The sequence below is a fragment of the Telmatherina bonti genome, assembly GCF_933228915.1.
Source record: "Telmatherina bonti genome assembly, chromosome: 2".
NCBI lineage: Eukaryota > Metazoa > Chordata > Actinopteri > Atheriniformes > Telmatherinidae > Telmatherina > Telmatherina bonti.
Window position 1 is genome coordinate 6,488,158 of NC_136620.1, and position 22,339 is coordinate 6,510,496.

Consider the following 22,339-nt stretch of genomic DNA (forward strand, 5'->3'; position numbering starts at 1 on the left):
GCCGCAGGTCCGACGATACAACTACAAAATCGATCATCGAACTGCGGCCCAGGGAATCCTGATGCCAGGTGTACATATGGACACTCTTATGTTGGAACATGGTGTTCGTTATGGACGATCCATGACGAGCACAGAAGTCCAATAACAAAACACCATTTGGGTTCAGAGGAGGGGGACCATGCCTCCCAATCACTCCCCTCCATGTCTCACTGTCATTGCCCACGTGAGCATTGAAGTCCCCCAGCAGAACAATGGAGTCCCCAGAAGGAGCACCCTCCAGCGCTCCCTCCAAGGACTCCAGAAAGGGTGGGTACTCTGAACTGCTGTTCGGTGCATAAGCACAGACAACAGTCAGGACCCGTCCCCCCACCCGGAGGCGGAGGGAAACTACCCTTTCATCCACCGGGGTAAACCCCAACGTGCAGGCACCAAGCTGGGGGCTGATGAGAATGCCCACACCTGCTCGGCGCCTCTCACCATGAGCAACTCCAGAGTGGAAGAAGGTCCAGCCCCGCTCGAGGGTATTGGTTCCAGAGCCCAAGCCATGCGTCGAGGTGAGTCCAACTATATCTAGCCGGAACCGCTCAACCTCGCGCACAAGCTCAGGCTCCTTCCCCACCAGAGAGGTGACGTTCCACGTCCCTAGAGCCAGCTTCTGCAGCCAGGGATCGGACTGCCAGGGTCCCCGCCCCTTGCTGCCGCCCAGCTCACACTGCACCCGACCCCTACGGCTCCTCCCGCAGATGGTGAGCCCACGGGAGGTGGGGCCCATGTAACCCTTTCGGGCTGAGCCCGACCCGGCCCCATGGGCGAAGGCCCGGCCACCAGATGCTCGCTCTCGTACCCCACCTCCAGGCCTGGCTCCAGAGGGGGGTCCCGGTAACCCGCGTCCGGGCAAGGGAACATTCATGCCCAGGTTGGTCGTCATCGTAGAGGTCGATGAGCCGTGCTTGGTCTGGTCCCTCCCCTAGACACCTGTTTGCCATGGGTGACCCTACCAGGGGCATAAAGCCCCCGACAACATAGCTGCTAGGATCTTCGGGACGCACAAACCCCTCCACCACGATAAGGTGACGGCTCAGGGAGGGGAAACTGACTAAAGAAGGGGGACCGGAGGGTGTGTTCCAATTACAGGGGAATCACACTCCTCAGCCTCCCTGGTAAGGTCTATTCAGGGGTCCTGGAGAGGAGGGTCCGCCGGATAGTTGAATCCCGGATTGAGGAGGAGCAGTGTGGTTTTCGTCCTGGTCGCGGAACAGTGGACCAGCTCTATACCCTCTTTGGGGTCCTGGAGGGGGCATGGGAGTTTGCCCAACCAGTCTACATGTGTTTTGTGGACCTGGAGAAGGCATTCGACCGTGTCCCCCGGGGGCTCCTGTGGGGGGTACTCCGGGAGTATGGGGTACCGGACCCCTTGTAAGGGCTGTCCGGTCCCTGTACGACAGGTGTCAGAGCTTGGTCCGCATTGCGGACCAAGTAAGTCGGATTCATTTCCGGTGAGGGTTGGACTCCGCCAAGGCTGCCCTTCATCACCGATTCTGTTCATAACTTATATGGACAGAATTTCTAGGCGCAGCCGAGGTGTTGAGGGGATCCGACTTGGTGGCCTCAGGATTGGGTCCCTGCTTTTTGCGGATGACGTGGTCCTGTTGGCTTCATCTGGTCGTGATCTCCAGCTCTCGCTTGAGCGATTCGCAGCCGAGTGTGAAGCGGCTGGGATGAGAATCAGCGCCTCCAAATCTGAGACCATGGTCCTAAGCCGGAATAGGGTGGATTGCCCTTTCCGGGTCGGGAGTGAGGTCCTGCCTCAAGTGGAGGAGTTTAAATATCTCGGGGTCTTGTTCACGAGTGAGGGAAAGATGGAGCGCGAGATCGACAGACGGATCGGTGCGGCGTCTGCTGTAATGCGGGCTCTGCGCCGGTCTGTCGTGGTGAAGAAGGAGCTGAGCCAGAAGGCGAAGCTCTCGATTTACCAGTCGATCTACGTTCCTACCCTCACCTATGGTCATGAGCTGTGGGTCGTGACCGAAAGAACGAGATCTCGTATACAGGCGGCTGAAATGGGTTTCCTCCGCAGGGTGGCCGGGCTCACCCTTAGAGATAGGGTGAGGAGCTCGGTCATCCGGGAGGGGCTCAGAGTAGAGCCGCTGCTCCTCCGCATCGAGAGGAACCAGTTGAGGTGGCTCGGGCATCTGGTCAGGATGCCTCCTGGACGCCTCCCTGGTGAGGTGTTCCAGGCACGTCCCTCTGGGAGGAGACCCCGGGGAAGACCCAGGACACGCTGGAGGGATTATATCTCTCGGCTGGCCTGGGAACGCCTCGGGATCCCCCCCGCAGAGCTGGCAAATGTGGCTGGGGAGAGGGAAGTCTGGGCTTCCCTGCTTAGGCTGCTGCCCCCGCGACCCGACCCCGGATAAGCGGCAGAAGATGGATGGATGGATGGACTTTAGTCAGTTTCAGCTTATTTTACAGGCAGCTGTTTTTTCCTTTCTTTCATGAAAGGGTATGAATAAATATGTGCAAAATTGTATACATATATATATTTATATATATAATATTGCTAAAAGTTTTACTCTCTCATGAGGTGGTTTTGCAGATGTGTAAATGTAGAAGAATATCATAAAACTTAAATAGAAATACTTTTTTTCACATTTAAACGTTACCAACATGTGACCAGTTCATTTTAAGTAAAGATGTGGCCGGTGTGTAAGAACGGAGAAGGAAACAGAAATCTAATTTATAAATAATAAAAAGAATTTAGCGTCCATCCCCGACAGGACAGGACAGTGAAATGCAATTTTACTACGAATTAGGAAGAAACGCAGGAGAAGGGCTTCGGTGGAATTAGGTGGAAAAGCCTGAAACAACTCGGCTAGCTGGAATCAGTCGGGATTCTTTTAGAATCTCGACAGAAACCGAATGGACCAATCAGACGCGGCGTGTTGGCAGCTTCACCAGAGACGGTTGTGAGCTACGCTGCTACTGTAGTCTGCTTTCTGTCTGCTTCTTCAAGCTGGAACAGGATGAACCCCGCCTTTTCAGTGCACCTTCACCTCATGTCGAGTCCATCTTGGTTTTTGCCATTTTGTTATTAATCACCATTTCTTCTCAAACCTGGCGTGCATAAACACAAACATCCATATTTCTCCTCCCAATTATTCGCAGTCTTGTGTTGTTTATTCACACCCATTCTGGTGTGTAGAGCTTAACTCTGTGATGGATATCTTACCCTTTGGGTGGTCTACAGAGGTTTTCCAGGTATTTATTTCCCATCCAGTCCTGTAAGAATAAACAGCATGTAGTTGTGTTGTTTGGTTAAACAACCAGTCACAGGTCATGGCCTTTCATAAACACATGGCTGGACTGTAAACCTTCTGTTGGCTGCACCAATGATCTGGCAGTTTTAAGGGGTCGACTCAGAGATCATCGACTCCAGACCCTTTGGGTCAGTGTCCTGCAGGTTTTAGAAGTTTCCCTGCTGCAACTGGTGTTGAGCCTGGTGCAGAAGCTACTGAGAACCATTTTCCTCGGTGTGTTACGGCAGGGAAACTTGCTAAACCTGCAGGAGTTGGTGATGCTGGGTTCAACTCCCAGATTAAAGCATCAGTACTGGTACTGTTACCGGTTTTATTTCTGACATGTCTGTCACTAGGGGCAGCGGACAGCGTCGCTAAGTACCTGCTGCAGTCCCAGGCAGCTGAAGCTCGAGCCAATGCTTCAACCACCGATGCTGGCAGCTGGGTGGAGACCTCTGCAGGTCTGCGCCAGCTCACAGAGAAAAGACTAAACCAGAGCAGCGAGGACTTCCTGAGGACAAACACTGAGCATGCTGAAAAACTGGATGATCTGGCAGGAGAGCTGCAAACGTTGGACTTATCAGAGATCAGCCATAAGGTGGGAGAACTAAACCTGCGCTGTTTTATTCCTACTGGAAGGTTGTGGAGATCAGGGAGGTCTTGGTCTGGTGCCGGACGTCAGTCTGCAGATATCTGCACAGACTAAATCCCCTGGTTGTCAAATTAAGAGCTGCATGACATCAAAACACCTGATGTTTGTGTGTTTGCATGTTTGCATGTTTAGATGTTTAGATGTTTGGGTGTTTGCATGTTTGCATGTTTAGATGTTTGGATGTTTGGATGTTTGGATGTTTAGGTGTTTAGATGTTTAGATGTTTGGATGTTTGGATGTTTGGATGTTTAGATGTTTAGATGTTTGGATGTTTGGATGTTTAGATGTTTTGATGTTTAGATGTTTAGATGTTTGGATGTTTAGATGTTTGGATGTTTGGATGTTTGGATGTTTAGGTGTTTAGATATTTAGATGTTTAGATGTTTTGATGTTTAGATGTTTAGATGTTTGGATGTTTGGATGTTTAGATGTTTAGATGTTTAGGTGTTTGGATGTTTGGATGTTTAGATGTTTTGATGTTTTGATGTTTTGATGTTTAGATGTTTGGATGTTTTGATGTTTTGATGTTTGGATGTTTGGATGTTTGGATGTTTGGATGTTTAGGTGTTTGGATGTTTGGATGTTTGGATGTTTAGATGTTTTGATGTTTAGATGTTTGGATGTTTGGATGTTTAGATGTTTAGATGTTTAGGTGTTTGGATGTTTGGATGTTTAGATATTTAGATGTTTAGATGTTTTGATGTTTAGATGTTTGGATGTTTGGATGTTTAGATGTTTAGATGTTTTGATGTTTAGGTGTTTAGGTGTTTGGATGTTTGGATGTTTGGATGTTTAGATGTTTAGATGTTTAGATGTTTGGATGTTTAGATGTGTGGATGTTTGGATGTTTAGGTGTTTAGATATTTAGATGTTTAGATGTTTTGATGTTTAGATGTTTAGATGTTTGGATGTTTAGATGTTTAGATGTTTGGATGTTTAGGTGTTTAGATGTTTGGATGTTTGGATGTTTAGATGTTTAGATGTTTTGATGTTTAGATGTTTAGATGTTTGGATGTTTAGATGTTTGGATGTTTGGATGTTTAGATGTTTGGATGTTTAGGTGTTTAGAGGTTTGGATGTTTAGATGTTTGGATGTTTGTATGTTTGGATGTTTAGATGTTTAGCTGTTTGGATGTTTAGGTGTTTAGATGTTTGGATGTTTAGATATTTGGATGTTTGTATGTTTGGATGTTTAGATGTTTAGATGTTTGGATGTTTAGATGTTTGGATGTTTGGATGTTTAGATGTTTGGATGTTTGGATGTTTAGAGGTTTGGATGTTTAGGTGTTTAGAGGTTTGGATGTTTGGATGTTTGGATGTTTAGATGTTTGGATGTTTAGATGTTTAGATGTTTGGATGTTTAGATGTTTGGATGTTTGGATGTTTGGATGTTTGGATGTTTGGATGTTTAGATGTTTGGATGTTTAGATGTTTAGATGTTTGGATGTTTAGATGTTTGGATGTTTGGATGTTTAGGTGTTTAGATGTTTGGATGTTTGGATGTTTAGATGTTTGGATGTTTAGATGTTTAGATGTTTGGATGTTTAGATGTTTGGATGTTTGGATGTTTAGATGTTTGGATGTTTGGATGTTTAGATGTTTGGATGTTTAGGTGTTTAGAGGTTTGGATGTTTAGATGTTTGGATGTTTGTATGTTTGGATGTTTAGATGTTTAGCTGTTTGGATGTTTAGGTGTTTAGATGTTTGGATGTTTAGATGTTTGGATGTTTGGATGTTTAGATGTTTGGATGTTTAGGTGTTTAGAGGTTTGGATGTTTAGATGTTTGGATGTTTGTATGTTTGGATGTTTAGATGTTTAGCTGTTTGGATGTTTAGGTGTTTAGATGTTTGGATGTTTAGATGTTTGGATGTTTGTATGTTTGGATGTTTAGATGTTTAGCTGTTTGGATGTTTAGGTGTTTAGATGTTTGGATGTTTAGATGTTTGGATGTTTGGATGTTTAGATGTTTGGATGTTTAGATGTTTAGATGTTTGGATGTTTAGTTGTTTGGATGTTTGGATGTTTAGATGTTTGGATGTTTAGATGTTTGGATGTTTAGATGTTTGGATGTTTAGGTGTTTAGATGTTTAGGTGTTTAGATGTTTGGATGTTTGGATGTTTGGATGTTTAGATGTTTAGGTGTTTAGACGTTTGGATGTTTAGATGTTTGGATGTTTGGATGTTTGGATGTTTAGGTGTTTAGATGTTTGGATGTTTAGGTGTTTAGATGTTTGGATGTTTAGATGTTTGGATGTTTGGATGTTTAGATGTTTGGATGTTTGGATGTTTAGATGTTTGGATGTTTGGATGTTTAGGTGTTTAGGTGTTTGGATGTTTGGATGTTTAGATGTTTGGATGTTTGGATGTTTGGATGTTTAGGTGTTTAGATGTTTGGATGTTTAGATGTTTGAATGTTTAGATGTTTGGATGTTTGCATGTTTGGATGTTTGCATGTTTGGATGTTTTGATGTTTAGGTGATGATTTGATGGCAATCACATCGTTTACCAGGGAACATCAACTAAAACCGGACAGTCTTTTTGGGTTTCCGTTAAAAAGCGGCAAACCTGACCTGTGATGGACCAAAGTGTTCCCGGTGAGTTGGGACAGGCTCCAGCTTCCCTGCAACCCTTTACTGGACTAAGCGGTCCAGAAAATGGACACATGACGTGACAAACCCATGACAACCAGCTTGGACCAGACAACTTGCTTCACTGTGATGTTGGGATTTAGCAGAATTCCGCTGCTGCCATGATGTTTAGCATCTCTTCTCTGAAATCACCGTGGGAACGGAGTTTTCCAGTAAATGGGATTTAACAACATGGATAGTTTTTTTGTTAGGATGGATTTCACGATGTTTTTCAGACATGCAGCAGAGTTTTGCTTCTTGTCGTTCAGTGAAGCTTTGAGATGAGATTCTGGACTTTCGGTGGATATCAGACCCTTTTTTACACCACAGTCCTCATGTTGCCCCCGCTGGACCAGATGTTGACTTAATCACCCCAATAGGAGAGGCACTTCAAGGTTGTGACATTACCACATAGTTTTTGTTTAATTAGGATCTTCCTGATCTGATCTTGACCAGCTACGCCTCTAAACCAGTTTAGTTAATAGATCAACATATTTTAAATAAAACCTTGTTCGGTTTCCTTCAAAGAAAACAGAAAATTAAGGTAAAAATCATCTTTTAACCTCAAAATGTGGTTATAATGAAGGTCTACGCTGCAGATCCTGTTGCTAACAGTCCCAGATTTCCCTTTTCTCTTCATTCTGACGTTACAAACTCACTTTTCTCAGTTATCCCTGTAACGCATCGAGGCCTCTCCAGCAGATGCCTGTTTAAAGGCTGTTTTCTCAGAATTGCAAACTGAAACTGAAGATGGAATATCTACAAATGAACCACTTCAATGAACATTACTAAAGCCTGTTACATACTCCACGAGAAGCAAGAACTGAGTTCTTGTTCTCGAGGCTGCAAGAACAAGAAAAAACGTCTTGTTCGGCAGGTCCATCCATCCTCCAGGAGAAGCAGGTCTGCAGCGGGGAGGGATCACTGCGGGGGGGCGATGTCTGCTTTATGTGCAATGAACCCGGTTGTTACCTCCACCGAGGAGGTTGTTTCCCCGGCGTCTTTTTGCTTAAGATAACTTAAAAGGTTACGGAGGGGTTTTATAAATATTTCAAGAGTTGTTGCAAATGTAAAAATGAAGAAGTGATTAAATTCTGGTGGTGATCAGGATCACCGTTTGGATCCAGGAATGTTTTAAAAGGATTCTTAAACATTGTGCTTGGCGGAGGTTTCTGCTCTGCGAGTTTCTAGTTTCATATTTAACAAGCAGCTTCGGCAGGGCGGGTCGTGCACGCGGCAGGGCGGGTCGTGCACGCGGCAGGGCGGGTCGTGCACGCGGCTGGGTCCGAGTGTTTTAACGCCACATGTAAAAATGTTGGTACTTTCTCACCACCTCGATCAGCTGTTTTATCAAAACAATCCGTTTTGCCGGCAATAGCAAACACACGGAAGCAGCAACTCCGCTTCCTGCTTTCTCTGTGTTAACCACGCCCACCTCCAATGGCCGACCAATCACACAATACTTCTCGCAGCCCCGCAAGAAAAAAGTTCTGCCAGCCCGGTGTGTCAAGAACCGTCCTCAAACACGTCCACAAGAACAAAATGACGTCATTTTCTTCTCGGAGCCTCGAGAACAAGAAAAAAGTTCTCGCTTCTCGTGGAGGATGGAACAGGCTTAAGTCATGCAATACACCCCCACTAACTAGATTATAAATATTCTATATATACACATATATAGGCCTCAGGGATAAACCGGACAAGAAGGCTGGTTTTGCCTCTGGACCAGTTTGACACCCCTGGTTTCCAGCTTGATGACAGTGTGGACGGTACTGGTTGTGGTGGTTCAGTCAGATGATGCCTTCATTGTCTGGTTTGGTTCTTGCAGACGTGTGGTAGTCCCTCATCTGGTCAGGACTCGTGCTGGTCTTCTACCTGTGGAGGTCTGGGCTGTGTGGACCCTGAGGGTCAACGCCGCTGTGGAGGAGAAGGATGCGGTGGCGCCGTGACGACGGCCCACGGCGTCCTGAGGAAGGCCCAAGAGTCTGAGAAGGAAATACTGAATGCGATGGAGGAAGTGGAGAAACTCTCCAAGATGGTGGGTCTGTCATGTCCAGCTGTCTGCTGCGTCTCGTGGACTGAAAGCAAATTTCTCATCTTATTTTGTCCTCAGGTGTCAGAGGTGAAGCTGCAGGCGGATGAGGCAAAACTCAGCGCTCAAAACGTCCTGATGAAGACCAACAGAACCAAACAGAAAGTGGACCAGAGCAACGAGGAGCTGCGAGGCCTGATCAGGCAGATCCGAGACTTTCTCACACGTAGGTCGCACAGGAAGGAGGACGCCTGGTCCTTCAGCTGGACGCTGCAGTTCACCTGTTCTCGCTCCGTGTCCTTCCAGAGGACGCTGCGGACCTGGAGAGCATCGAACTTGTGGCTACTCAGGTTCTGGCCATGCAGATGCCGACCACCCCGACTCAGCTGCAAAACCTCACGGACGAGATCCGACAGAAGGTGGGCGAGCTGGGACACGTGGAGACCATCCTGCAGCAGAGCGCTGATGACATTCTGAAGGCCGAGGACCTGCTGGACCAGGCCCGTCGAGTCAGGCGAGTCTTTTCCCCCGCAGAGTGGCTTCGTTCCATCCTGCATCACCACACGCCCACCGATGTCGCTGGAGACGGAGGTACAGACCGTCTCCTGCGTTGTTGGTGTCCAAGGCGCTCAGGGTTCCTAACAGTCTAAAGGAGGTCATTTCCAGGTAGTTCCAGATGCATCAACTTGGGAAAAAAGGACCATTTTGAGTTTCTATAACTGCTGTAGAAAATAAGAAAATCCTGAATAGTTGCAACCATGTGAGCATTTTAGATTATGATTAATAAACCATAAAAGTTGTTGCAGTTTTTTACTAACAAGTGTGAAATACAATCAGCTGTTATAACTAAACCCACAAGATGCTGCAAACTGCATCAACACAGAATAAAAGCCACGAAAAGAAAAACAATGTGACTGGATTTCAATAATTTGACTGAAAAAAAGAGTTTTTCAAAAATTCACGCTGCTGGTGCCAAAACAATCAAAATAAATAGAAAAATAAGGAGACGAAACTTCCCACAGGTGGAAGAAGACTTAAACAAGAATGCTTCTACATTTTTGTTTAAAACCTTTAAATAGTTTTATTTCTGTAAAATAAACTTTGTCTCCTTGTGTTCCTCAGTGAGGAAGCAACCGGTGTGAAGGACTCCGCAGAGCAAGTGAAGAAAGCTCTGGAAGAAGCGCAGAGAGCACAGGCGGCAGCCAGCAGCGCCATCCAGCAGGCCACGTCCAACATCCAGAACACCAAGGAGCTGCTGTCCTCCGTCAGTACCGTCTGTCCCCGACAGGAACGGAACTTCGCCTCCGGTCGGTTTCACTGACATGAAGGAAATGTTGCTGTTTGCAGGTGCAGTCAGAGGCCGACACGGCAGAGTTAAAGCTGAGCAACGCAACTCGCAGACTGCATGAGCTGGAGCACGACGTGATGCTGCTCAGAGACAAAGCTGACAATGCAACTCTGACCTCCAAACTGACCAATCAGGATGCAGCAAGTGTCACAAAGATGGCCGACCAGGTGAAGAAGGTGAGCTGGCCCGTTACCGTCTCAGTACAGGCGGTCCTCTGCTTCCCCGGTTCTCTACTTATGTCGTTTCGACTTTACAACGCTCATTAGATAAATGTAAATAAAAAGATGAAGTAATTTTGGAAGTTACAAGGATCCAGAGAAGCTCTTACGACGCGAGACACTGAGGCTGAGACCATGTTTCAGTGTGGATTTTAAATGCCTCTACTGTTTTTCTATTGACATGATGTATAATACGTGTATTTAGATGCTTATTTAGTGATTAAGCAGCAATATGGGGTATTTAAGGATAAAAATCCAACTTGCGTGGAACTTCGGGTTATGTTGTAACGGTAGGAACGGAACTAGTTTGTAAACCGAGGACCACCGGTATGTCTTATTTCCTTTGGTGATTAAATGTGTGTGTGTGTGTGTGTGTGTATGTGTGTGTGTGTTTAGGATCTGGAAACAGAAGTGATGCAGAAGTACAGCACCGTGGAGCAACTGATTGGTCAGAAGGCAGGGGGTGTGGTCGATGCGAAGAAGAGGGCGGAGTCTCTGCAGAAAGAAGCCAAAGACCTGCTGCTGCAGGCGAGTGACAAGCTGCAGCTGCTGAAAGGTACAGTAAGGAAGAAATACTGACATCTACTGGAAAAAATGAGTACAGCAATGACTGAAAAGCAGATGCAGCTGTGACTGTATGGTGGCCGTCAAAGGCCAAAATTCTCCCAGACAACAGAAGCCTCAGGTGCAAGCGTTACTTCATTACAGATAATTACTTCCAGTTCCAGTTTAACAAATACGTGACATCATATGGTAACAAAACCATTTTATTATAACATGAACATGCAGACGCAAAACGCTCAGTAAGCCAGCATATATATATATATATATATATATATATATATATATATATATATATATATATATATATATATATATATATATATATATATATGTGTATGTATATATATATATATATATATATATATATATATATAGATAGATAGATAGATAGATAGATAGATAGATAGATAGATAGATAGATAGATAGATAGAGAGAGAGAGAGAGAGAGAGAGATATACATATATATACACATAAATATGTATATATATGTATATATCAATCGTCTTGAAAAAGCCAGTGAGGCCAGTAGAACGCAGCAGCCTGACTGTCATTCTGCTGCTTCCTTGCTGGACAAGACAAGTAAAAAAAAAAAAAAACAGTGTTCAACAAAATACTAGGTTCTGAGTGATGTGTACTTTATTAGTTTTGTTTGCTAAGTTTTCATGTTTTTATTGAACCACATGTCAAAAGCAGTTTTGTCTAAACTCACAGCTGCTTTTTGCTTCTTTAATGCAAAGTTATGAATAAACCTGAGGACTTTGGCTTTATTTCGCTTTCAGATCTGGAAAAGTCGTATGAAGACAACCAGCGGACGCTGGAGGTGAAAGCGGAGCAGCTGGTGGAGATGGAGGCCGCTGTGAAGGAGCTGCTGCAGGAGATCAGCCACAAAGTCACCTTTTACAGCACCTGCTTGTTCTAGATCCAGATTTCTGCCAACAGAAATAATCCTGAGGCTTCACTCCTTTCTGAGCTGAAGAAATGAAACAAAGACCAAAGATTAAAGGACCATTTTACTGAAACCAAAGACACAATATTTTTACTGGATAAATGCTGGATGTTTTCTGTTCAGATTTAAGATTTGTTTCCTTTTTGTCCTTTAATAATCTGGAAGAAAATCCACTAAACAGCCTTGTGATCAGATTGTTGAAGAAACGTTTTGTTCCATGACAGTAATAAAATCACCTGCTCCTCATTTAACCAGATTTCACACAAAACAAATGTTTCATTTTATAATTTTCACATCTTTATCTGAAATCATCTTTAGTAAAAATCTTTCAGTCAAATGAATGGTTGATGCTGGATTATTTTCTCAGTACAACATCAGCGCTTCGTGTGCTCAGAATGCGAGCTCTGTCTTCTGTCACGGCTCGTCGAGGTGTGCAGGATGGAGAAGCAGGCGGACCGTTTGCAGGAACACGATCTGATCCAGAACACTGGACTGAACATAAGACCTGGAAGTCGCAGGAGACAACAGGCAGCAAACACAACAAACCAGCCCTGCTAGGAGAAACCAAGGGCTGTAGATGCAGACAGAAACGGAACAAGACTCTGCCGTGTTGAGTAGACCGAGTCTGGGTGAACTTAACAGGAAGGCTCAACAGAAAAATCACAATTTCAAAATAAAACAGAAAACATGAACCAAAGACACACAAAGTCCAAACCGAGACAGTTTCCCATGTTCCCAGAGGCTTTGACAGTCCACGACCACGGGGGACTGAGGACCCATGAGGGTCATTATCACATCTAAAGGTCCATTTCTGCTCCCTTTACCTTTCACACATCACGTCGCTGTCATGCCAATGGTTGGTACTGGTAAGTACTGGTTGGTACTGGTAAGTACTGGTTGGTAGTGGTTGGTACTGGTAAGTACTGGTTGGCAGTGGTTGGTACTGGTAAGTACTGGATGGTAGTGGCTGGTACTGGTTGGTAGTGGTAAGTGCTGGTTGGTACTGGTAAGTACTGGTTGGTAGTGGTTGGTAGTGGTAAGTACTGGTTGGTAGTGGTAAGTACTGGTTGGTAGTGGTTGGTAGTGGTAAGTACTGGTTGGTACTGGTAAGTACTGGATGGTAGTGGCTGGTACTGGTAAGTACTGGTTGGTAGTGGTTGGTACTGGTTGGTAGTGGTAAGTACTGGTTGGTACTGGTAAGTACTGGATGGTAGTGGCTGGTACTGGTAAGTACTGGTTGGTAGTGGTTGGTACTGGTTGGTAGTGGTAAGTACTGGTTGGTACTGGTAAGTACTGGATGGTAGTGGCTGGTACTGGTAAGTACTGGTTGGTAGTGGTTGGTACTGGTTGGTAGTGGCTGGTAGTGGTAAGTACTGGTTGGTACTGGTTGGTAGTGGTAAGTACTGGTTGGTAGTGGTTGGTACTGGTAAGTACTGGTTGGTACTGGTTGGTACTGGTAGGTACTGGATGGTAGTGGCTGGTACTGGTAGGTACTGGATGGTAGTGGCTGGTACTGGTTGGTAGTGGTTGGTACTGGTAAGTACTGGTTGGTACTGGTTGGTACTGGTAAGTACTGGTTGGTACTGGTAAGTACTGGTTGGTAGTGGTTGGTACTGGTTGGTAGTGGTAAGTACTGGTTGGTAGTGGTTGGTAGTGGTAAGTACTGGTTGGTACTGGTTGGTAGTGGTAAGTACTGGTTGGTACTGGTAAGTACTGGATGGTAGTGGCTGGTACTGGTAAGTACTGGTTGGTAGTGGCTGGTAGTGGTAAGTACTGGTTGGTACTGGTTGGTAGTGGTAAGTACTGGTTGGTACTGGTAAGTACTGGATGGTAGTGGCTGGTACTGGTAAGTACTGGTTGGTAGTGGTTGGTACTGGTTGGTAGTGGTTGGTACTGGTTGGTAGTGGTAAGTACTGGTTGGTACTGGTTGGTAGTGGTAAGTACTGGTTGGTAGTGGTTGGTAGTGGTAAGTACTGGTTGGTACTGGTTGGTAGTGGTAAGTACTGGTTGGTACTGGTAAGTACTGGATGGTAGTGGCTGGTACTGGTAAGTACTGGTTGGTAGTGGTTGGTACTGGTTGGTACTGGTTGGTAGTGGCTGGTAGTGGTAAGTACTGGTTGGTAGTGGTAAGTACTGGTTGGTAGTGGCTGGTAGTGGTAAGTACTGGTTGGTACTGGTAAGTACTGGTTGGTACTGGATGGTAGTGGTTGTTACTGGTTGGTACTGGTAAGTACTGGTTGGTACTGGATGGTAGTGGTTGTTACTGGTTGGTAGTGGTAAGTACTGGTTGGTAGTGGTTGGTAGTGGTTGGTAGTGGTAAGTACTGGTTGGTAGTGGTAAGTACTGGTTGGTAGTGGTTGGTACTGGTTGGTAGTGGTTGGTAGTGGTAAGTACTGGTTGGTACTGGTAAGTACTGGATGGTAGTGGCTGGTACTGGTAAGTACTGGTTGGTAGTGGTTGGTACTGGTTGGTAGTGGTAAGTACTGGTTGGTACTGGTTGGTAGTGGTAAGTACTGGATGGTAGTGGCTGGTACTGGTAAGTACTGGTTGGTAGTGGTTGGTACTGGTTGGTAGTGGCTGGTAGTGGTAAGTACTGGTTGGTACTAGTTGGTAGTGGTAAGTACTGGTTGGTAGTGGCTGGTAGTGGTAAGTACTGGTTGGTAGTGGCTGGTAGTGGTAAGTACTGGTTGGTACTGGTTGGTACTGGTTGGTACTAGTTGGTAGTGGTTGGTACTGGTAAGTACTGGATGGTAGTGGCTGGTACTGGTTGGTACTGGTAAGTACTGGTTGGTACTGGTTGGTAGTGGTTGGTAGTGGTAAGTACTGGTTGGTACTGGTAAGTACTGGTTGGTAGTGGTTGGTACTGGTTGGTAGTGGTAAGTACTGGTTGGTAGTGGTTGGTAGTGGTAAGTACTGGTTGGTACTGGTAAGTACTGGATGGTAGTGGCTGGTACTGGTAAGTACTGGTTGGTAGTGGCTGGTACTGGTTGGTAGTGGTAAGTACTGGATGGTTGTGGCTGGTACTGGTTGGTAGTGGTTGGTAGTGGTTGGTACTGGTTGGTAGTGGCTGGTAGTGGTAAGTACTGGTTGGTACTGGTAAGTACTGGTTGGTACTGGTAAGTACTGGTTGGTAGTGGTTGGTACTGGTAAGTACTGGATGGTAGTGGCTGGTACTGGTTGGTACTGGTAAGTACTGGTTGGTACTGGTTGGTAGTGGTAAGTACTGGTTGGTACTGGTTGGTACTGGTTGGTAGTGGTTGGTACTGGTTGGTAGTGGTAAGTACTGGTTGGTAGTGGTTGGTAGTGGTAAGTACTGGTTGGTACTGGTTGGTAGTGGTAAGTACTGGTTGGTACTGGTAAGTACTGGATGGTACTGGCTGGTACTGGTAAGTACTGGTTGGTAGTGGTTGGTACTGGTTGGTAGTGGCTGGTAGTGGTAAGTACTGGTTGGTAGTGGTAAGTACTGGTTGGTAGTGGCTGGTAGTGGTAAGTACTGGTTGGTACTGGTTGGTACTGGTAAGTACTGGTTGGTACTGGTTGGTAGTGGTAAGTACTGGTTGGTACTGGTAAGTACTGGATGGTAGTGGCTGGTACTGGTAAGTACTGGTTGGTAGTGGTTGGTACTGGTAAGTACTGGTTGGTAGTGGCTGGTAGTGGTAAGTACTGGTTGGTACTGGTTGGTAGTGGTAAGTACTGGTTGGTACTGGTAAGTACTGGATGGTAGTGGCTGGTACTGGTAAGTACTGGTTGGTAGTGGTTGGTACTGGTTGGTAGTGGTTGGTACTGGTTGGTAGTGGTAAGTACTGGTTGGTAGTGGTTGGTAGTGGTAAGTACTGTTTGGTACTGGTTGGTACTGGTTGGTAGTGGTAAGTACTGGTTGGTACTGGTAAGTACTGGATGGTAGTGGCTGGTACTGGTAAGTACTGGTTGGTAGTGGTTGGTACTGGTTGGTACTGGTTGGTAGTGGCTGGTAGTGGTAAGTACTGGTTGGTAGTGGTAAGTACTGGTTGGTAGTGGCTGGTAGTGGTAAGTACTGGTTGGTACTGGTAAGTACTGGTTGGTACTGGATGGTAGTGGTTGTTACTGGTTGGTAGTGGTAAGTACTGGTTGGTAGTGGTTGGTAGTGGTTGGTAGTGGTAAGTACTGGTTGGTAGTGGTAAGTACTGGTTGGTAGTGGTTGGTACTGGTTGGTAGTGGTTGGTACTGGTTGGTAGTGGTTGGTAGTGGTAAGTACTGGTTGGTACTGGTAAGTACTGGATGGTAGTGGCTGGTACTGGTAAGTACTGGTTGGTAGTGGTTGGTACTGGTTGGTAGTGGTAAGTACTGGTTGGTACTGGTTGGTAGTGGTAAGTACTGGATGGTAGTGGCTGGTACTGGTAAGTACTGGTTGGTAGTGGTTGGTACTGGTTGGTAGTGGCTGGTAGTGGTAAGTACTGGTTGGTACTGGTTGGTAGTGGTAAGTACTGGTTGGTAGTGGCTGGTAGTGGTAAGTACTGGTTGGTTGTGGCTGGTAGTGGTAAGTACTGGTTGGTACTGGTTGGTACTGGTTGGTACTAGTTGGTAGTGGTTGGTACTGGTAAGTACTGGATGGTAGTGGCTGGTACTGGTTGGTACTGGTAAGTACTGGTTGGTACTGGTTGGTAGTGGTTGGTAGTGGTAAGTACTGGTTGGAACTGGTAAGTACTGGTTGGTAGTGGTTGGTACTGGTTGGTAGTGGTAAGTACTGGTTGGTAGTGGTTGGTAGTGGTAAGTACTGGTTGGTACTGGTAAGTACTGGATGGTAGTGGCTGGTACTGGTAAGTACTGGTTGGTAGTGGTTGGTACTGGTTGGTAGTGGTAAGTACTGGATGGTTGTGGCTGGTACTGGTTGGTAGTGGTTGGTAGTGGTTGGTACTGGTTGGTAGTGGCTGGTAGTGGTAAGTACTGGTTGGTACTGGTAAGTACTGGTTGGTAGTGGTTGGTACTGGTAAGTACTGGATGGTAGTGGCTGGTACTGGTTGGTACTGGTAAGTACTGGTTGGTACTGGTTGGTAGTGGTAAGTACTGGTTGGTACTGGTTGGTACTGGTTGGTAGTGGTTGGTACTGGTTGGTAGTGGTAAGTACTGGTTGGTAGTGGTTGGTAGTGGTAAGTACTGGTTGGTACTGGTTGGTAGTGGTAAGTACTGGTTGGTACTGGTAAGTACTGGATGGTACTGGCTGGTACTGGTAAGTACTGGTTGGTAGTGGTTGGTACTGGTTGGTAGTGGCTGGTAGTGGTAAGTACTGGTTGGTAGTGGTAAGTACTGGTTGGTAGTGGCTGGTAGTGGTAAGTACTGGTTGGTACTGGTTGGTACTGGTAAGTACTGGTTGGTAGTGGTTGGTACTGGTTGGTAGTGGTAAGTACTGGTTGGTAGTGGTTGGTAGTGGTTGGTAGTGGTAAGTACTGGTTGGTAGTGGTAAGTACTGGTTGGTAGTGGTTGGTACTGGTTGGTAGTGGTTGGTAGTGGTAAGTACTGGTTGGTACTGGTAAGTACTGGATGGTAGTGGCTGGTACTGGTAAGTACTGGTTGGTAGTGGTTGGTACTGGTTGGTAGTGGTAAGTACTGGTTGGTACTGGTTGGTACTGGTAAGTACTGGATGGTAGTGGCTGGTACTGGTAAGTACTGGTTGGTAGTGGTTGGTACTGGTTGGTAGTGGCTGGTAGTGGTAAGTACTGGTTGGTAGTGGTAAGTACTGGTTGGTAGTGGCTGGTAGTGGTAAGTACTGGTTGGTACTGGTTGGTACTGGTAAGTACTGGTTGGTACTGGTTGGTAGTGGTAAGTACTGGTTGGTACTGGTAAGTACTGGATGGTAGTGGCTGGTACTGGTAAGTACTGGATGGTACTGGTTGGTAGTGGTAAGTACTGGTTGGTACTGGTTGGTACTGGTTGGTAGTGGTTGGTACTGGTTGGTAGTGGTAAGTACTGGTTGGTAGTGGTTGGTAGTGGTAAGTACTGGTTGGTACTGGTTGGTAGTGGTAAGTACTGGTTGGTACTGGTAAGTACTGGATGGTACTGGCTGGTACTGGTAAGTACTGGTTGGTAGTGGTTGGTACTGGTTGGTAGTGGCTGGTAGTGGTAAGTACTGGTTGGTAGTGGTAAGTACTGGTTGGTAGTGGCTGGTAGTGGTAAGTACTGGTTGGTACTGGTTGGTACTGGTAAGTACTGGTTGGTACTGGTAAGTACTGGTTGGTACTGGTAAGTACTGGATGGTAGTGGCTGGTACTGGTAAGTACTGGTTGGTAGTGGTTGGTACTGGTTGGTAGTGGTAAGTACTGGTTGGTACTGGTTGGTAGTGGTAAGTACTGGATGGTAGTGGCTGGTACTGGTAAGTACTGGTTGGTAGTGGTTGGTACTGGTTGGTAGTGGCTGGTAGTGGTAAGTACTGGTTGGTACTGGTTGGTAGTGGTAAGTACTGGTTGGTAGTGGCTGGTAGTGGTAAGTACTGGTTGGTTGTGGCTGGTAGTGGTAAGTACTGGTTGGTACTGGTTGGTACTGGTTGGTACTAGTTGGTAGTGGTTGGTACTGGTAAGTACTGGATGGTAGTGGCTGGTACTGGTTGGTACTGGTAAGTACTGGTTGGTACTGGTTGGTAGTGGTTGGTAGTGGTAAGTACTGGTTGGTACTGGTAAGTACTGGTTGGTAGTGGTTGGTACTGGTTGGTAGTGGTAAGTACTGGTTGGTAGTGGTTGGTAGTGGTAAGTACTGGTTGGTACTGGTAAGTACTGGATGGTAGTGGCTGGTACTGGTAAGTACTGGTTGGTAGTGGTTGGTACTGGTTGGTAGTGGTAAGTACTGGATGGTTGTGGCTGGTACTGGTTGGTAGTGGTTGGTAGTGGTTGGTACTGGTTGGTAGTGGCTGGTAGTGGTAAGTACTGGTTGGTACTGGTAAGTACTGGTTGGTAGTGGTTGGTACTGGTAAGTACTGGATGGTAGTGGCTGGTACTGGTTGGTACTGGTAAGTACTGGTTGGTACTGGTTGGTAGTGGTAAGTACTGGTTGGTACTGGTTGGTACTGGTTGGTAGTGGTTGGTACTGGTTGGTAGTGGTAAGTACTGGTTGGTAGTGGTTGGTAGTGGTAAGTACTGGTTGGTACTGGTTGGTAGTGGTAAGTACTGGTTGGTACTGGTAAGTACTGGATGGTACTGGCTGGTACTGGTAAGTACTGGTTGGTAGTGGTTGGTACTGGTTGGTAGTGGCTGGTAGTGGTAAGTACTGGTTGGTAGTGGTAAGTACTGGTTGGTAGTGGCTGGTAGTGGTAAGTACTGGTTGGTACTGGTTGGTACTGGTAAGTACTGGTTGGTAGTGGTTGGTACTGGTTGGTAGTGGTAAGTACTGGTTGGTAGTGGTTGGTAGTGGTTGGTAGTGGTAAGTACTGGTTGGTAGTGGTAAGTACTGGTTGGTAGTGGTTGGTACTGGTTGGTAGTGGTTGGTACTGGTTGGTAGTGGTTGGTAGTGGTAAGTACTGGTTGGTACTGGTAAGTACTGGATGGTAGTGGCTGGTACTGGTAAGTACTGGTTGGTAGTGGTTGGTACTGGTTGGTAGTGGTAAGTACTGGTTGGTACTGGTTGGTACTGGTAAGTACTGGATGGTAGTGGCTGGTACTGGTAAGTACTGGTTGGTAGTGGTTGGTACTGGTTGGTAGTGGCTGGTAGTGGTAAGTACTGGTTGGTAGTGGTAAGTACTGGTTGGTAGTGGCTGGTAGTGGTAAGTACTGGTTGGTACTGGTTGGTACTGGTAAGTACTGGTTGGTACTGGTTGGTAGTGGTAAGTACTGGTTGGTACTGGTAAGTACTGGATGGTAGTGGCTGGTACTGGTAAGTACTGGATGGTACTGGTTGGTAGTGGTAAGTACTGGTTGGTACTGGTTGGTACTGGTTGGTAGTGGTTGGTACTGGTTGGTAGTGGTAAGTACTGGTTGGTAGTGGTTGGTAGTGGTAAGTACTGGTTGGTACTGGTTGGTAGTGGTAAGTACTGGTTGGTACTGGTAAGTACTGGATGGTACTGGCTGGTACTGGTAAGTACTGGTTGGTAGTGGTTGGTACTGGTTGGTAGTGGCTGGTAGTGGTAAGTACTGGTTGGTAGTGGTAAGTACTGGTTGGTAGTGGCTGGTAGTGGTAAGTACTGGTTGGTACTGGTTGGTACTGGTAAGTACTGGTTGGTACTGGTAAGTACTGGTTGGTACTGGTAAGTACTGGATGGTAGTGGCTGGTACTGGTAAGTACTGGTTGGTAGTGGTAAGTACTGGTTGGTAGTGGCTGGTAGTGGTAAGTACTGGTTGGTACTGGTTGGTAGTGGTAAGTACTGGTTGATACTGGATGGTAGTGGTTGTTACTGGTTGGTAGAGGTTGGTACTGGTAAGTACTGGTTGGTAGTGGTTGGTAGTGGCAATGCGGCGCCATAAGTCGTTTAGAACCGTCCAAAAAAAAAAGAAAAAAAAAGCAGTTTTTGCTTTTAACTGCTTGTTTGGCAGTTTGTACATCCTCTTCTTCTCTGGCTGTGCGTCAGCTTACAGCACTGCCCAGTGGTTCCGGTGGTACTACTCCGTTCTCAACATGGTTCTAGACCAGGTGTGCCCTAGTCCAGTCCTGGAGATCTACCTTCCTGCTGTTTGTAGGTGCAACCCTTCTCCAACACACCTGAATCAGATAAGCGTCTCATCAGCAGGCCTCTGCAGAGCTGGATGACGTGCAGAAGAGGAATTCAGCTGTTTGACTCAGCTGTGCTGGACAGGGGTTGCATCTAAAGGTTGCAGGATGGTAGATCTCCAGGACTGGACTTGGGCACCCCTGGTCTAGACGCAGGAGATGAACAGAGATTTGAATGTTTATTGTGGAATTTAGTTTACATTCTGGAGTTACAGGCTTTTCAGCAACTCCATTTTCAGGACATCTCCAAACAGGGAAAGGCTTAGGGGTGATCTTGATCGCCCAGGATGGTCTTTCTACTGGTGCAGCGTTTGGTAGTAAAATATTTTCAGCACCAATCTTCAGATTTAATAGATTTCATAGTTTCCTGTAAGTCGGACAGGAAACTTGTTGGAACAAAGGATCTTTGTTCCAACAAGACATAACATGCCAGTAGCCATTAAGGTGATGATTCACACTGGAATGGACAAAGGAGAGAAGGTATTCCTACACGATCGGTTGCTTTGGCAGAGAATTTAAGCGCACTGCACCCTCTACTGAGAAAAGTTTGTAACTTCCTCTACAAGCCAGAAGGAAACTTCCAGATGTGTTCAGAACTGTCTTTAAACATGTCTGAAACAAAATGGTTCTCAGCGCTTGGAGAACAGTTCAGACGTAAGAAGCTTTATTCTGACTAGAAAAGAGCTGGCAGCCATTGTGTTGAGTCTGGACCATTAAGATAAAGACTGTCCACTCCTGTCAGGTGTTTTGTTCTTCCCAGTCAGACTTCTGTACCTGTTGACAGGGATTTTGTCCCACTGTTCAGAAAAATGCTCTTTACAGCACATGTCAGCTGGACCAGGTGAGATGTGAACACAGGAATGAGTGTCAGGTCCTCTGTAGGAGCAGCTTTTCCTCTAAACTACAGAACTTCTGCAGGTTAGTGGTGATCTGCAGACTGATTCAGCCATCCTACCTGTACTGGAACAATCCGGTTCGTTGCAGTTTCTCTGTATTAAAGCATCACTGCAGGTCAGCAGCTCAGTCGTGCCTGACTTGAGGATCTTTGGCTTAAACTGGTGCAGCTGTAGCTCGATGGAGACTTTTCTACCTTATGGAGAGATTGCAGGCCTCCCCAGACAAGCCTATGGGTCCTTGGACCAGACAGGTGAGTCCCAAGTTGACCTGACCCCCCCCCCCCCCCCATGAGAGAATTTAGCATGTCGTGTAAAACCCTTTGTGCACCACATAACAGTAACAAGTCCATTTACCAAGCTTAAGGTTCCTAAGGATGGACAGAACATTTGTGTAAGACTCTAGGTCAATTTATCCAACCCCCCCTCCCTCCAGTCAGCAACAGCTTCTGATCAGGTTATGAGAACAGAAACATCTGCCTGATGAAGTCATGTGAGCATTGACCACTAAATTCCCCACCAAGTCAGACATTAAAAGCCATTTATTGCATCCCATCAGCAGGAAGCAGCTTCACCTCTGCAGCATGGAGACCTGCAACACAAAGACAGCAGTCAGTCAACTGGCAGCAGCTACAGAGAGACAGACGGAGTGAAGGAGCCTCACCACAAACATCTTCAGAAGCCCTTCTGGACCTGGCCTTTGCTGTGCTGAGACGTTTTGCCATGGTGTTGGAATATTGGCCCCTGGTCCTCAACTGGTTCTGTTGGGATGTAGACGAACTGGTGGAACCTCAACTTACTCTTCCTGTACTGGGAGCGAGATTTGCGAGCGTAGACTTGATCCTCGGCAGACACGTGAGTGAAGTCGGGCTCCTGGTCGCCACCGGTAGATGAAGAGCTCCAGTCCCCCTGTGCAGACTGGGACTGGCTGCCTGGATATCCAGACTGGCTGCTCTGCTGGACCCCAGAACTGAAGCTGCCAGAATCTGGACCAGGATGGGAGCTGCTGGAGATGGGATATCCAGGATAGCTTGGACCAGCAGGACTGGAGAAGCTGCCAGAATCTGGACCAGGATGGGAGCTGCTGGAGATGGGAT

General features: G+C 46.4%; 1 protein-coding gene across 1 annotated transcript in view; it reads left to right on the forward strand.

The window, feature by feature from the left end:
- Positions 1 to 11,774, forward strand: part of lamb1a (laminin, beta 1a) — a 44,525-nt gene extending 32,751 nt beyond the window's left edge. The window contains exons 26-33 of the mRNA XM_079249028.1: positions 3,653 to 3,894; positions 8,402 to 8,611; positions 8,687 to 8,831; positions 8,912 to 9,140; positions 9,728 to 9,869; positions 9,953 to 10,129; positions 10,568 to 10,727; positions 11,516 to 11,774. Coding sequence (XP_079105154.1) covers positions 3,653 to 3,894; positions 8,402 to 8,611; positions 8,687 to 8,831; positions 8,912 to 9,140; positions 9,728 to 9,869; positions 9,953 to 10,129; positions 10,568 to 10,727; positions 11,516 to 11,655 — 1,445 coding nt within the window. The 3' untranslated portion in view covers positions 11,656 to 11,774. The remainder of the gene's footprint in view (positions 1 to 3,652; positions 3,895 to 8,401; positions 8,612 to 8,686; positions 8,832 to 8,911; positions 9,141 to 9,727; positions 9,870 to 9,952; positions 10,130 to 10,567; positions 10,728 to 11,515) is intronic.
- Positions 11,775 to 22,339: the final 10,565 nt, after the last annotated feature.